The 16,992-nt window shown below is 44.0% G+C and overlaps 2 protein-coding genes across 2 annotated transcripts in view; both read left to right on the top strand.

Annotated features, from left to right (window-relative positions):
* Nucleotides 1–142: 142 nt before the first annotated feature.
* Nucleotides 143–2,584, top strand: ccr12a (chemokine (C-C motif) receptor 12a). Its single transcript, NM_001173762.1, is given in 2 exon segments — nucleotides 143–232; nucleotides 464–2,584. A coding segment is annotated over 1 exon segment (1,116 nt). The 5' UTR covers nucleotides 143–232; nucleotides 464–481; the 3' UTR covers nucleotides 1,598–2,584.
* A 9,130-nt stretch (nucleotides 2,585–11,714) lies between these two features.
* The window catches only part of LOC106569213 (E3 ubiquitin-protein ligase HECW1), a 62,441-nt gene continuing 57,163 nt past the window's right edge, over nucleotides 11,715–16,992 (top strand). Inside the window, exon 1 of the mRNA XM_014140349.2 lies at nucleotides 11,715–11,979. Coding sequence (XP_013995824.2) covers nucleotides 11,950–11,979 — 30 coding nt within the window. The 5' untranslated portion in view covers nucleotides 11,715–11,949. The remainder of the gene's footprint in view (nucleotides 11,980–16,992) is intronic.

Consider the following 16,992-nt stretch of genomic DNA (forward strand, 5'->3'; position numbering starts at 1 on the left):
ATGTTACAACCTTTTTATGATTACAATGAATATGGTTCCTCTATTGAACAGTGGCAAGACAGCCCCTTGTTTGGGAGGCTCTTAGGCTGGAGTAGATCACATATCTCTAGCAGTACCAACCCCTCTCGCACACAAAGCTTCAACCTACTGTACTAGCAGTGACACTTTTTAACAGGAAAACAACACTTCCTTTCTGACTATCACAACACCAGGACCTAGAAAAGTCACACTGGTAAGTTGTTAACGTATTGCTTTAAGTATACAGTCCACTTGCAGATTGTAGGGTATTGACTGAGAAGTTAAGTAGTTAAAATGAGTAGTTTCTGGTATTTACTTAATTTTATTAAAGAAATGAAAGCATATTTACCAGCTAAATATTGTGTAACTACCTGTTTATCTTGCAATCTGCAAATACTAATAATAGCAGACCAGAAAATGAAACATATTTACAACCTTTAAACAGGTTACGAGACTGACAACCATGGCGGAGTACAAAGACTTCTTGGATTTGTTCAGCGATGAAAATGACATGGATTATAACTACACAGACCCCATCTATGTTGTGGATAAAGTGGTGAATTTTTGTGTCACAGCTGATGTGAACAGATTTGGAGCCAAGTTCACCCCAATATTGTACACCATCAATTTCCTGCTGAGCATCATTGGGAATGGGCTGGTTCTGTGCATTATTTACAAATATGAGAAGCTCACTTGTGTCACCAACATCTTCCTCCTCAACCTGGTCATCTCTGACCTGCTGTTCGCCTCCAGTTTGCCCTTCTGGGCCTTGTACTACTTCTATGGGTGGATCTTTGGCCCGGTCATGTGCAAGCTAGTGGGTAGCGTGTACTTCATAGGATTCTACAGCTCCATCCTCTTCCTCACTCTCATGACCTTTGACCGGTACCTGGCTGTGGTCCATGCCATCAACGCCGCCAAACGGAGGAGGAAGATCTACGCCTGTGTCTCCTCGGCAGTCGTGTGGTGTATCAGCCTGCTGGCCAGTGTCAATGAGTTGGTTCTATACAACGTCTGGAAGGATCCTCGTGTCGGACACCTTTGTGAGGAGACGGGCTTCTCCAATGAGATCATGATAAAATGGCAGCTGGTTGGTTACTATCAGCAGTTTGTGATCTTCTTCCTGTTTCCCTTGGCTATGGTCATGTACTGCTATGTTAGAATCACGGTCCGAATCATGTCAACCCAGATGAGAGGGAAGTGCAGGGCAGTCAAGCTGATTTTCGTGATTATATTCACGTTTTTTGTGTGCTGGACCCCATACAATGTTGTAATTCTGTTGAGGGCCCTCCAGATCTCCACCAGTGATGATTCTGATCCATGTTTTGAAGTGCTTAACTACGCTCTGTATGTCACTAGGAATATAGCATACCTCTACTGTTGTGTGAGCCCTGTCTTTTACACGTTTGTTGGGAAAAAGTTTCAGAGTCACTTCAGGAAACTACTTGCAAAGCGCATCCCATGTCTGAAGAGACATATACCGACTAGCCAAAATAGCAACAGTAGAATAACGTCTCAGAAAAGTCCACATAACACGTATGAATATGAGAAAGGAACTGGTCTTCAAACCAGAGTATAGGTTCCGGTTTTGGATGCCGGTACTGTTTAAATGTAGGTGCAGGAACTCTACAATACGTTTGAGCTAATATTCTATTTTTTTTTTACCCCCTTTTTAAATTACGATCTTGTCTCATTGCTGCAACTCCCCAACGGGCTCGGGAGAGGCGAAGGTCGAGTCATGCCTCCTCCGAAACATGACCCACAAAACCGCGCTCCTTAACCAGGCTGTACCAATATGTCGGCGGAAACACAGCTCATCTGAAGATCCCGGCCAAACTCTCCCCTAACCCAGATGGCCAATTGTGCGCCGCCCTATGGGACTCCCGTTCACGGCCAGTTGTGACACAGACTGGGATCAAACCCAGGTCTGTAGTGACGCCTCAAGCACTGAGATGCAATGCCTTATATGCCTGCATCACTCAGGAGGCCCATTGAGCTAATATTCTATAAGAGGAACAGGAGCTCAAGCAATAGAACATTTCAGGTGCCGGTACTTACAGTAGCTCTGGTGAGCTCCTGCCAGGTGAAAAACATGCCATTTAGCAGACACTTTTATCCAAAGTGACTTACAGTCATGCATGCATATATTTCACATATGGGTGGTCCTAGGAGTTGAACCCACAATCCTGGCATTGGAAGAGTCATCCTCTACCAGGTTGAGCTACAGCAGACAAACTGTTGATATGGTTTGTAAATGATGTACAAGATGCCTGATAAGGTTTATGTTTTCCATGATGTTTAGCTTTGTTTGCATGCTTTGAGAAGGGCTTTATGTTAATGTTCTCAGGGAATTTCAGCACAACTCAATGTGTACATGCGATTACAATTATGTGTAGTTTTGCTTCTGACTTGATGTACTCAACATTTGTTGCTAAATTCTAAGTTACAATACAAATTACATTTTAAATAATTTTTTTCTATACAAGAAAGTGTACATTTTATTTGCTTCAGGAACTTGAGATGTTACTATCTTTGAATCTTTGCATTAAATTGTTCATAAAATAAATTAAGAGTCTTGAAATCAAGTATTTATTTATCTGTGCCTTGTGGCTCTGAATGTTGAGCAACTGAATATCGGTCTACCTGTTGAGAAAGATGCATATTCTATGCTCTATCATACTCTATGTACTGTAGGCCTCTATCATACCATCTTCTAGTTGCCATAACTATGGTGAAAGAAAACCAACAATTTATCCACAATAGCTATTTTCAGAGCAGCCTGTTCTTGGTATTACTCAGAACTTCCCTACTCACACTTCTCTTCTCAGAAACTGGTTGGAGAGCATCCTATTAGTCATCCTATTATTCATATTTCACTTTGTTTAACATTTAGGGACAGTTTTCCCAGACAGAGATTAAGCCTACACTCTTAGAAAAAAGGATTCTAAAGGGTTCTCCCCATAGGTTAACTATTTTTGGTTCTAGGTACAACCGTTTTGGGTTCCATGTAGAACTCTCTGTGGAAAAAGTTGTACATGGAACCCAAAAGGGTTCTTCAAATGGTTCTCCTATGGGGACAGCCGAAGAACCCTTTTAGGTTACAGATAGAAACAATTTTTCTAGCAGTGTAGCCCTGGACTAAAAAGCATGTTCAATGAAGGTTCTCCATTGAACATGTTTTTAGTCTAGGACTAGGCTTAATCTGTGTCCGAGAAACCAGCCCTAACAATATTACAAAATCATTCTTCAGTGGAATTGTATACCAGTCATTTACCAGATGCTTTGGTGGCAGGTAGCCTAGTGGTTAGAGTGTTGTACTAGTAATTGTAAAGGTTGCAAGATCAAATCCTTGAGCTGACAAGGTAAAAATCTGTTGTCCTAAACCTGAGAATTTGTTCTTAACTGACTTGACCTAGTTAAATAAATGCTTAAACTGACTTACAATATGTGTGTTCAACTATGACAGGTGAGAAAACACATACCCTTATCTTTACAAACAGAGCCTCCTTTAAAAAAAGGTGTGAGTGTAGCAGTCACAGTGCAAGAAAGCAAGCGAAAGCCAGCACTCAGATGGCGGAGGTAAACAGGCTTCTGTGAATGTCAGAAGCACAAGTTACTTCAGGTCTCAGGGAGGGTGATGCAACACGTAATGGGCACATGGTGGCACTATTCATCACAGTACAAAGGAAAGTTTTCCTGGGACCCAGAGTTTTTCCTGATCTGGTAGGCTAACCCAGTGGTTCTCAAACCACTCTTTGGGGACTCCCAGCCAGTTCATGTATTTGATATATTCCAAAACTAGCACAGCAGATTCAACTCGTCAACTAACCCTTGATTAGGTGAATCTAGTGAAGTAGTTAAGGGCTAAAATGACATTTTGAAACATCTGGGGGTCCCTGAGGAGAGGTTTGAGAACCCCTGGGCTAACCTAACCAGGTCAAATCTGGACCCTGGTTGGAGGGTCTGACATAGTAATAAATCAGCTGTAAAACGGTTTTATATGGGCTATGATGGGACCAGAGTTTTTTAAATCAGGTCATATGGTTTAAAATAAAATGGGCGACAACTGCAATTGGACAATAGAACTAAAAGGGCTGAGTTTGCTTTACGCAGGGTTACATCAAGTAGGCCTTTGCATTTGTATTAAGAAGTGACTCACACAGTATGTCATCACTATTGTGTTGATTGATTAATTACAATCAATAATTTTGGATTGATAAGGTCTAGGTAGCCTAGCCACCCGAAGTTTGAATATAAAACCAATTTGATCACATTCACATTTTCTCTTAACACAAATAAATAGGCCTATTTTAGGCTATAAATGCACAGCGTAGGCTATAAATACATGACATTACCTCTTCGTTTCCCCTGGCCAGAGAGGATCAGAGCGCGTAGTCTTCTCTAGGCTACCTGCAGCTGTAGTTGTTAGCAGTAGGCTACAGTTGATCAAATCAAATTCTATTGGTCACATCATTTGCACATCATTTGCACATGCTGTATATAGATTTTCCTAATGTATTATTGATTGTATGTTTGTTTATTCCATGTGTAACTCTGTGTTGTTGTATGTGTCGAACTGCTTTGCTTTATCTTGGCCAGGTCACAGTTGCAAATGAAAACTTGTTCTCAACTAGCCTCCCTTGTCAAATAAAGGTGAAATAAAAATACAAATAAAACATATACATGGTTAGCGAAAAGTGTAGCGAAATGCTTGTGCTTCTAGTTCCGAGAGTGCAGTAATATCTAACAAGTAATCTAACAATTTCCCAACAACTACCTAATACACACAAATCTAAATGGATGGAATAAGAATATGTTAATATAAACATATGAATGAGCGATGGCCGAGCGGCATAGGCAAGATGCAATAGATGGTATAAGATAGAGTATATAAATATGAGATGAATAATGTAAGATATGTAAACATTATTAAAGTGCCATTGTTTAATGTGACTAGTGAGTCTCTATGTAGGCAATAGCCTCTCTGAGTTAGTGATTGCTGTTAAGCAGTCTGATGACCTTGAGATAGAAGTTGTTTTTCAGTCTCTCGGTCCCAACTTTGATGCATCTGTACTGACCTCGCCTTCTGGATGTTAGCTGGGTGAACAGGCAGTGGCTCGGGTGGTTGTTGTCCTTGATGATCTTTTTGGCCTTCCTGTGACATCGGGTGATGTAGGTGTCCTGGAAGGCAGGTAGTTTGCCCCCGGTGATGCGCTGCGCACCACCCTCTGGAGAGCCTTGCGGTTGAGGGCGGTGCAGTTGCCGTACCAGGCAATGATACCGCCTGACAGGATGCTCTCAATTGTGCACCTGTAAAAGTTTGTCAGGGTTTTAGGTGACACATTTCTTCAGCCTCCTGAGGTTGAAGAGGCATAAGAGCACCAGCTGTTGCATAAAAGCACCAGCTGTTCCGGACGACTGTGTGATCACGCTCTCCGTAGCCGATGTGCTTAAGACCTTTAAACAGGTCAACATTCACAGTGCCGCAGGGCTAGACGGATTACCAGGACGTGTACTCCGAGCATGCGCTGACCAACTGGCAAGTGTCTTCACTGACATTTTCAACCTCTCCCTGTCTGAGTCTGTAATACCTACATATTTCAAGCAGACCACCATAGTCCCTGTCCCCAAGAACTCTAAGGTAACCTGCCTAAATGACTACCGACCCGTAGCACTCACGTCTGTAGACATGAAGTGCTTTGAAAGGCTGGTCATGACTCACATCAACACCATTATCCCAGAAACCCCAGACCCACTCCAATTTCCATACCGCCCCAACAGATCCACAGGTGATGCAATCTCTATTGCACTCCACACTGCCCTTTCCCACCTGGACAAAAGGAACACCTATGTCAGAATGCTATTAATTGACTACAGCTCACCATAGCGCCCTCAAAGCTCATCACTAAGCTAAGGATCCTGGGACTAAATACATCCCTCTGCAACTGTATATAGCCTCGCTTGTTATTTTACTGCTGCTGTTGAATTATTTGTTACTTTTATTTTCTATTTTCTATTTTTTACTTAACACTTTTTTTTCTTAACTTCTTAACCCTCCTGTTGTGTTCCGGTCGAATTGGACCGATTTGCATGTTTTCTCTCTGAAAAATGTAGTTCATTGTAACGCCCTGGCCATAGAGAGGGGTTTTTTGTTCTTTATTTTGGTTAGGCCAGGGCGTTAGATTGGGTGGGCGTTCTATGTGCATTTTTCTATGTTGGTTTGTTTCGTTGATTTTGGCCGTGTGGCTTCCAATCAGGCACAGCTGTAGAGTGTTGTTGCTGATTGGGAGTCACACATACGTGCCTGTTTTTCCGTTGGGGTTTTGTGGATAATTGTTTCTGTTTAGATCATTTCCAAACAGGACTGTTTTGCTGTCGGTTATCTTGTTTTTGTATAGTGTTCTCACGTTAATTAAATACAATCATGATGAACACTAACTCCGCTGCGCCTTGGTCTACTTTCTCTCCCGACAGCCGTTACAGAATTACCCACCAACAGCGGACCAAGCAGCGGAGGAAGGAGAAGCGCCAGGAGAGGAGCGTTCAGGATTCGTGGACTTGGGAGGAAATCCTGGACGGGAAAGGACCATGGGCTCAAGCTGGGGATTATCGCCGCCCGCAGTGGGAGATAGAGGCGGCGAGAGCTGAGAGGCGCTGGTATGAAGCGAGGGAGCGCAACAGGCACGAGAGGCAGCCGGGGGCACACGGGGAGTGTGGCGGAACCAGGAAGGAATTCTGGGCCAACACCCCGTGCTTACGGCAGGCAGCGCAGTACTGGTCAGGCACCGTGTTATGCGGTAAAGCGCACGGTGTCTCCAGTGCGCGTGCATAGCCCGATGCGCTATAGGCCAGCCCCCCGCAAGTGCCATGCGAGTGCAGGCATCGAGCCAGGGCGGATGGTGCCAGCTCAGTGCGTCTGGTCTCCAGTGCGCCTCCTCGGTCCAGGTTATCCTGCGCCGGCGCTGCGCACTGTGTCTCCAGAGCGCTGGGAGGGCCCAGTTCGCCCAATGCCTGCGCTCCGCCTGTGCCGGGCCAAAGTGGGCATTCAGCCTGGAGTGTGGGTAAAGAGCGTCCATACTAGAACTCCAGTGCTCCCCCACAGCCCAGTTTATCCTGTGCCTCCTCCTCGGACCAGGCCTCCAGTGGGTCTCCCCATCCTGGTTAAGCTTGTGCCTCCTCCATGGACCAGGCCTCCAGTGGGTCTCCCCATCCTGGTCTCTCCTGTGCCGCCTCCACGGACCAGGCCTCCAGTGGGTCTCCCCATCCTGGTCTCTCCTGTGCCGTCTCCACGGACCAGGCCTCCAGTGGGTCTCCCCATCCTGGTCTCTCCTGTGCCGCCTCCACGGACCAGGCCTCCAGTGGGTCTCCCCATCCTGGTCTCTCCTGTGTCGCCTCCACGGACCAGGCCTCCAGTGGGTCTCCCCAGCCTGGTGAGTCCAGTGCCTGCGCCCAGAGCCAGGCCTCCTTCATGTCTCCCCAGCCTGGTGAATCCTGGGCCAGAGCCGCCCGCCAGTCCGGAGCCGCCAGAGCTGCCCGCCAATCCGGAGCCGCCAGAGCCGCCCGCCAGTCCGGAGCCGCCAGAGCCGCCCGCCAGTCCGGAGCCGCCAGAGCCGCCCGCCTGTCCGGAGCCGCCAGAGCCGCCCGCCTGTCCGGCGCCGCCATCGCCGCCCGCCAGCCGGGCGCAGCCATCGTCGCCCGCCAGCCATACTGGGCATCTGAACACACAAAATACATTTAGATGATTTTCATTACATTTTGGGTGTTTTATTTAACTTTTGTACACCTGTTGTGTTCCCGGTCAAAAATGACCAGTCATTAGAAATGAATGGGTGAGACTACAATTAGCGTATAAAATTGAGTTCAGGCACATGCCCATTCATCAGAAGGAAACAATTCCTCTCCAGACCCCCGCATGCATGTGCGTTTGAGCACACACACACACACACCTCACTTCCCTTCTTGGCTTCCATGGCAACCCCCAATAGAATCTTTCCCCCATGGGAACCACACCTGTTGGCATTCTCATAAACAATCGCAACATTGTTTCAATAATATATAGAACTTGTCTTGCAGCTCTGGTATATAAAGCTTTTTTGAGGCCTTGCTCTGTTGCAGCACAATGACCAAACAATATACTGTATGCGAGGCTCTTGATCATATCTTTGATCATGAGACTGGTGAGGAGGAGAGAGGCCAGGAAACTGACAGTGAAGTTGTCTCTGATGAATAGCACAATATATCTCAGCTGAGTATTTGTTATAGTCAAAATAAAAACATTTGAACTCAAAAACGATTTGTATGAGTGTAACGCCCTGGCCATAGAGAGGGGTTTTTTGTTCTTTATTTTGGTTAGGCCAGGGTGTTACATTGGGTGGGCGTTCTATGTTATTTTTCTATGTTTTTGTATTTCTTTGTTTTGGGCCGTGTGTGGCTCCCAATCAGGCACAGCTGAGGTTCGTTGTTGATTGGGAGTCACACATAAGTGCATGTTTTTCCGTTGGGGTTTTGGTGGGTAATTGTTTCTGTCATTGTGTTTCACCTGTCAGGACTGTTGGCTGTCAGTTTCTTGTTTTGTAATTGTATAGTGTTCCGTTTAATAATTAAATATGATGAACACTAACTCCGCTGCGTTTTGGTCCACTCTCTCTCATGGCAGTCGTTACAATGAGCTCAGGTCAATGAGCCCTACAGGCCATAAATAGCAAAGTTCAAAATGTGTAATGTTCACAAGAACTTAAGATGATAAAAAGATCTAACACAACATTAGGGGATAATATATGTATTATTATGGATTTATAATCAGCTATAATGGGGCGGTCATTTTGGACCGGGAACACAGAATGAATTAACATGAAATGAGCACAACAGGAGGAGTAAAGCATTGTTGGTTAAGGGCTTATAAGTAAGCATTTCCCTGTAAGGTTTACACCTGTTGTATTCGGCGCATGTAACAAATAAAATGGTATTTATTTGATTTTATTTGTTGTTCCTTCTTCACCACACTGTCTGTGTGGGTGGGCCATTTCAGTTTGTCTGTGATGTGTATGCCGAGGAACTTAAAACTTTCCACCTTCTCCACTACTGTCCCTTCGATGTGGATAGGGGGGTGCTCCCTCTGCTGTTTCCTGAAGTCCACGATCATCTTCCTTGTTTTGTTGACGTTGAGTGAGAGGTTGTTTTCCTGACACCACACTCCGAGTGTCCTCACCTCCTCCCTGTAGGCTGTCTCATCGTTGTTGGTAATCAAGCCCAGTAATGTTGTGTCGTCAGCAAACTTGATGATTGAGTTGGAGGCGTGCATAGCCACGCAGTCATGGGTGAACAGGGAGTACAGGAGGGGGGTGAGCACGCACCCTTGTGGGGCCCCAGTGTTGCGGGTCAGTAAACTGGGGATGTTGTTTCCTTGTGCATGAGTTGACAAATCATGAGGCAAATCAGTCTAAACAACAGTATTGTTCCTTTTTTAACTTTTTTTACTTTGTGTCAATATTTTTATATTCAACCGAATCTAAATTGTTGGGGCAAATACCAGCTCTCCACACGTTTGCGGTGCTGTGCTGAACTTTGCAAGGTGGATAGATGGAAATTGCCACGTAATGCTACAAATGAAGAAACATATCCTATACGAATGTTCTACTATCTCGATATTTCAAGTTAGTATCTCTTCAAGGTAGTATCTCGAAATTTTGACTTAGTATCTTGAATATTTGAGATAGAATCTCGAAATGTTGAAATAATATCTTGAAAGGTTTACTTATGTATCTCAACATTTTTAGATAATATTTACATTTTGAGAAGAAACAAAAGTGGTGGGGGAATGGGCTTCCATACTATGGACATACTGTACATTTGTGAAATGACCCTGTCTTTCAAAGATAATTCGTAAAAATCCAAATAACTTCACAGATCTTCATTGTAAAGGGTTTAAACCCTGTTTCCCATGCTTGTTCAATTAACCATAAACAATTAATGAACATGCACCTGTGGAATGGTCGTTAAGACACTAACAGCCTACATATGGTATGCAATTAAGATCACAGTTGTGAAAACTTACGACAGTAAAGAGGCCTTTCTATTGACTCTGAAAAACTCCAAAAGAAAGATGCCCATGGTCCCTGCTCATCTGCGTGAACGTGCCTTAGGCATGCTGCAAGGAGGCATGATGACTGCAGATGTGGCCAGGGCAATAAATTGCAATGTCTGTACTGTGAGACACCTAAGACAGCGCTACAGGGAGACAGGATGGACAGCTGATCGTCCTCGCAGTGGCAGACCACATGTAACAACACCTGCACAGAATCGGTACATCCGAACATCACACCTGCGGGACAGGTACAGGATGGCAACAACAACTGCCCGAGTTATACCTAGGAACGCACAATCCCTCCATCAGTGCTCAGACTGTCCGCAATAGGCTGAGAGAGGCTGGGCTGAGGGCTTGTAGGCCTGTTGTAAGGCAGGTCCTCACCAGACATCACTGGCAACAACCCACTGTCGCTGGACCAGACAGGACTGGCAAAAGTGCTCTTCACTGGTGAGTCACAGTTTTGTCTCACCAGGGGTGATGGTCAGATTCGCGTTTATCGTCGAAGGAATGAGCGTTACACTGAGGCCTGTACTCTGGAGCGGGATTGATTTGGAGATGGAGGGTCCGTCATGGTCTGGGGCAGTGTGCCACAGCATCATCAGACTGAGCTTGTTGTCATTGCAGGCAATCTCAACGCTGTGCGTTACAGGGAAGATATCCTCCTCCCTCATGTGGTACCCTTCCTGCAGGCTCATCCTGACATGACCCTCCAGCATGACAATGCCACCAGCCATACTGCTCGTTCTGTGTGTGATTTCCTGCAAGACAGGAATGTCAGTATTCTGCCATGACCAACGAAGAGCCCGGATCTCAATCCCATTGAGCACGTCTGGGACCTGTTGGATCGGAGGGTGAGGGCTAGGGCCATTCCCCCCAGAAATGTCAGGGAATTTGCAGGTGCCTTGTTGGAAGAGTGGGGTAACATCTCACAGCAAGAACTGGCAAATCTGGTACAGTCCATGAGGAGGAGATGCACTGATGTACTTAATGCAGCTGGTGGCCACACCAGATAATGACTGTTACTTTTGATTTTGACCTCCCCTCCCCTTTATTTAGGAACACGTTATTCCATTTCTGTTAGTCACATGTCTGTGGAACTTGTTCAGTTTATGTCTCAGTTGTTGAATCTTGTTATGTTCATACAAATATTTACACATGTTAAGTTTGCTGAAAATAAACACAGTTGACAGTTAGAGGACGTTTCTTTTTTTGCTGAGTTTATATACACTGAACAAATATATAAATGTAAAGTCTTGGTCCCATGTTTCATGAGTTGAAATGGAAAATCCCATACATTTTTCATAGCACGAAAAGCTTGTTTCTCTAAAATTTTACTGAGGAGTATTTCTGTCTGTCATAAAGGCCTTTTGTGGGGAAAAGCTCATTCTGATTGGCTGGTCCTGGCTCCCCAGTGGGTGGGCCTGCACCCCTGCCGAGTCATGTGAAATCCATAGATTACGGACTAATTGATTTATTTCAATTGATTGATGTCCTTATATGAACTGTAAAAGTGTTGCATGTTGCGTTTATATTTTTGTTCAGTATAAATACGTAATTCTGATATGCGTGCGAGTGCCTTGCTAAGCGTGGGCTTTTAATTTGTGCGTGATGCGTGCATGGGCGGGGGCAGCGAAACAGAGGCTAAATTGATGCAAAATGGTCCGCTATTGGTCGAAGCATTGTGGTACCCAAGAGAAAGACCACTGCACAGCAGCATCGCCCTACGAATGTTCAGAAAATCGTCCGACAAACCTGGAACATGGCTCAACGGAGGATGTGCGATGTCCTATTCTTGGAACACCCAAACATGAGAAATGCCATAAGAATTTGAAGTTTCATCTAGTATGATTCAAAGGCAGGTGACACTGACCCAGGTACGTTTAGATACATTTATTTGTCCATCTGTGAATAAGATAGTCGTGGCTAAATTGATACGTGCTCGTGTCTGAATCGATCTCTAGTTAATTTTGATTTATGGGATCACGAGTTCTATGTGCTACAATATAATACTGACTGAGGTTGACGCCTCGTATTTTCTCAAACAACGAGATTGTTTCCATGGATGCGCTAAAAAATGGCCAGCCACTAAAATTCACCCCTGTACTGTAGCTTACTACTATGGCTGACTATGAAAGGTCTCGCAGTGTTTGTTGATATTAGAAAGTGAGTATTGATTTAGGCATTCCATTCGTAGGGTGTGTTTTCATCGAGTCTGTATAACCAAGTCAGAGTAGGTCAATCCTATAGGGATGCCCCACCATAATATAGAGAGAGAGAGAGAGAGAGAGAGAGAGAGAGAGAGAGTCTTGTTCTGTTTGAATTTAAAATACAACACTACATAGAATGGAGTGGTGAGATAAGGAGGAAGGCAATATTTGTAATTTACTAAAGTACTACTATAGTACTACTGCTACCATATTAGTACTGCTACCATAGTACTACTGCTACAATAGGCCGCCTACAACACACAGGCTGTTCCAGCCCGATGAGCACAGGGAGATAGAAACTGTTTTCATCATAAAAGGCAGTCAGTGCCCACGAGTAGCAGTAATAGCAGTAATCCTGATCAGTAGCAGAGAGATTGACCAGATTACTATTGATTCACCTGTAACTGCCAAAGACTCAAGCTACCATGTAGAAGGGGGACCCGCAGTCTATTGATCCATGTTAAAATCACCACTGTGGAGGAGACAGCTTGTTCACTGTGAAAGGTCTATGAATACAAGAAAGGCACATATGGAAAATCAAGCTAATATTCCTGCTACAGTTTCAGTGTCTGTTGTCATATTGTCGATCAAGGAAAGTAAAATGTAATACATTTTATTTGAGATGTGTGGGTTGCCCCCATAGACAATATTTTATGAACTGGCAATGTTGCTAGACGTTTATACAGCATTTTCTTTACTTGGTTTTACTCAGTGTAAATCAAGTGGGATAGTTCAGTGTAAAGAAAATATAGTAAAACTGCCTGGGGCAAATTATGACAGAGACACTGACCAGAGTTGCTGATTTATTAAAACAACAAGGAGACATAACCACAGAATACTCTGTTTTATCCTACCTCTTATCTCTCCATATCCTCGAATTTCTGGTTAAACTCTCCATGTGGATTTGTACCAATTCACACTAATTTGAACTATTTCTTTGTTTGTTCCTTAAGCTTCTTCAGGCTTTTGTCTAGTCAGGATCTACTTGTAAACTCTCTGTTCTCTGCTGCCTCCAATACTCACTTATCTCCCAGCCTCATAAAAGTTGGAGAGGGATTGTATTTCCCTGCCTGCCAACTGTCTGCAACCATTATACACTTACATTTGGAATGGATTTGAGGGCCTAATTGATCACCCCTGCCGCCTCTTAGTGGCTGGTATATATTAGGCCTACTATACTGTCATGTATTTGAAGGACAATTAATCAATTTGATACACCTTACTGAGCACATTTAATCAATATGTATCTATTGTCTTCCTCAAGTCTCTGAGCATGGAGTAGTAACAGTAGAGCCTCTGAATGGATGAGAGAGGGGAGAGCACTTTTACAAAATCCCCCAAAATGCACCTCCCTGCTCCAGCCCTGCTTGGTTTAGCCCTGTGGATTTAAATGAGCAGAAGGAAGTATAATGCTGAGCCACTGCTCAATACATAGTTTAAAAATGCATTGAGTGAGTCATCTAACCAACCAGCTAGCCAGCCCCAGTGCAGAGCTGCATTAGGAGGACTGAACATTGCTCCTTTGACTGGAAGGATATTTATGATGTTGCTGCTAATCTAGTGCCGTGAATAAGACACAGTATCAGGATCTCAGTATCTGGATGCAACAGAATGCTATATAGACTGCTTTTAGACAGGCAACCTATTTCTGCTATTTTTTCCACTCATTTGTCTTTTGACCAATCACATCAGATCTTTTCACATCAGATATTTTTCAGAGTTGGTCTGATTGATCAAAAGACCAATTATTGAAAAAAACATCATAATTGGGCTGCCTGGCTAAATGCAGCCATATTGTCCTAACTGCGTTCCCATGGTTGCACACTGCACGCTGCGATCAGCTATGGGGTTTGTTTAGCCTCACGCTGATTCGCTGTAGTGTAATTTGTGATGCCGGGATGATAGTGCACCAGGTCCTATTCTTCAGATTCATCTCAGGGAGTAAATCCAATTAGATTAAAATCATGAGCTTTATGTAGAGGTAGTTAGCCTACAGTATGGGATTCATTACAGTGGGGCATTTCCATGCATCATGCTGGCAACTGTCCAACCTTGTAGAGGCATCTTTTCTTTTTATAGCAAGACTTCTCCACAAAACTTCTTTGTATTTCACTCAACCTTTTTACTGTATTTAATCACAAGGGATTTACAACTCTCCTTCATTCTACTAGTATGGTGATATTGTTACAATGAGTTGGCAGCCTTTAAAGGTGATAAGGAGGGTAATTATACTGTCTGCATCTCTGCATGTATTAATTGGTTGGGAGCTCATGTGAAAGAAGAGCTATGTAGGCCTGGCCTACTGTATTATGTAAGTGGACTAATGTCTTCAGTTGCTGCACAGTGCAGATAGTTCAGGGAAACTGATGATCACTGAGCCAAGTTATCTCATATGGCTCCTAAAAGGAGTTAACTAATAGGCCAACTCAGAGATAGACAGAGAATAAACCACTGTACTGTAGTATTTTCTCTGTCTGGTGTTTTAATATGCAGCTTTTATTGTATACCTTAACCTTTTTTTTTGACCTCGCTTATTCACCATTTTAGTATTTTATCTACTCAACTATTCTATCTACCCAATTTTTCTACTTAACCTGCACACACAGCAGAGAATGACAAGTGAAATTGTCACATTCCTCCGTGCTCTTCCCTTTCTATTTTTACTTCTGCTCAAATATGTCTTAAACAGTGTGTGTTGTGTATGGTGGCATTCCATCCATACAGAGGTTGTATCAAGGCAGACAAGTGACCTTGTTGCTGAAGAACAGTGGCAGAGTTGTTGAAGAGGATGCTTGGCAGCTGCATGTACTTCCACACTGGAGGGCCAGAGAGTGGCTCTAATGAGACAGGCTATTGAGGGGTCATTGTGTTGGTGGATTGTTCTCAGCGCGGAGTGGGGGTCTTGTCTATTGTGTTGGCCAGCTGCCCGGGCAGACTAACAGACATATCTTCGTCTTTCACTTGGCCAGCATTGACTGAGTAGTGACTGAGTAGAGACAATGTGTGTGTATGTGGATGTGTGCACTAGTTCAACCGCACCTGCCCGAAATTGCTAACAGCCACCTGACTATACAGTGCCTTCAGAAAGTATTCAGACCCCTAGACTTTTTCAACATTTTGTTAGGTTACAGCCTTATTCCAAAATTGATTAAAAAAAAAAATCTCATCAATCTACACAGGATACCCCATAATGACAAAGCAAAAACAGGTTTTTAGAAATTGTTGCTAATTTATAAAAATATATAAAAAAACTGAAATATTACATTTACATAGGTATTCAGACCCTTTTACTCAATACTTTGTTGAAGCACCTTTTGCAGCGATTACAGCCTTAAGTCTTCTTGGGTATGATGCTACAAGCTTGGCACACCTGTATTTGGGGAGTTTCTCCCATTCTTCTCTGCAGATCCTCTGAAGCTCTATCAGGTTGGATGGGGAGCTTTGCTGCACAGCTATTTTCAGGTCTCTCCAGAGATGTTCGATCGAGTTCAAGTCCGGGCTCTGGCTAGGCCACTCAAGGACATTCAGGGACTTGTCCGGAAGACACTCCTGCGTTGTCTTGGCTGTGTGCATAGAGTTGTTGTCCCCTTGGAAGGTGAACCGTCACCCCAGTTTGAGGTCCTGAGCGCTCTGGAGCAGGTTTTCATCAAGGATCTGTCTGTACTTTGCTCTGTTCATCTTTTCCTCAATCATGACTAGTCTCCCAGTCTGTGACACTGAAAAACATCCCCACAGCATGATGTTGCCACCACCATGCTTCACCGTAGGGATGGTGTCAGGTTTCCTCCAGACATGACGCTTGGCATTCAGGCCAAAGAGTTTAATCTTGGTTTCATCAGACCAGAGTATATTTTTTTCTCATGGCCTGAGAGTCTTTAAGTGCCTTTTGGCAAACTCCAAGCGCGCTGTCATGTGCCTTTTACTGAGGAGGGGCTTCCGTCTGGCCACTCTACCATAAAGCCCTGATTGGTGGAGTGCTGCAGAGATGGTTGTCCTTCTGGAAGGTTATCCCACCTCCACAGAGGAACTCTAGAGCTCTGTCAAAGTGACCATCGGGTTCTTGGTCACCTCCCTGACCAAGGTTCTTCTCCCCCAATTGCTCAGCTCTAGGAAGAGTCTTGGTGGTTCCATACTTCTTCCATTTCAGAATGATGGAGGCCACTGTGTTCTTGGACCTTCAATGCTGCAGAAATGTTTTGGTACCCTTCCCCAGGTCAGTGCCTCAACACAATCCTGTCCCGGAGCTCTACGGACAATTCCTTCGACCTCATAGCTTGGTTTTTGCTCTGACATGCACTGTGAACTGTAGGACCTTTATATAGACAGGTGTGTGCATTTCCAAATCATGTCCAATCAATTGAATTTACCACGGGTGGACTCCAATCAAGTTGTAGAAACTTCTCAAGGATGATCAATGGAAACAGGATGCACCGGAGCTCAATTTCGAGTCTCATATCAAAGGGTCTGAATACTTATGTAAATAAGGTATTTCTGTTTTTATTTTTAATGTATTTCCGAAATTGTCTAAACCTGTTTTTGCTTTGTAATTATGGGGTATTGTGTGTAGATTGCTGAGGATTTTTATTTATTTAATCTATTTTAGATTAAGACTGTAAGGTAACAAAATGTGGAAAAAGTTAAGGGGTCTGAATACTTTCCTGTATGGGATAAAGTGAAAAT

The sequence above is a fragment of the Salmo salar genome, chromosome ssa14 (genome assembly GCF_905237065.1).
Source record: "Salmo salar chromosome ssa14, Ssal_v3.1, whole genome shotgun sequence".
NCBI lineage: Eukaryota > Metazoa > Chordata > Actinopteri > Salmoniformes > Salmonidae > Salmo > Salmo salar.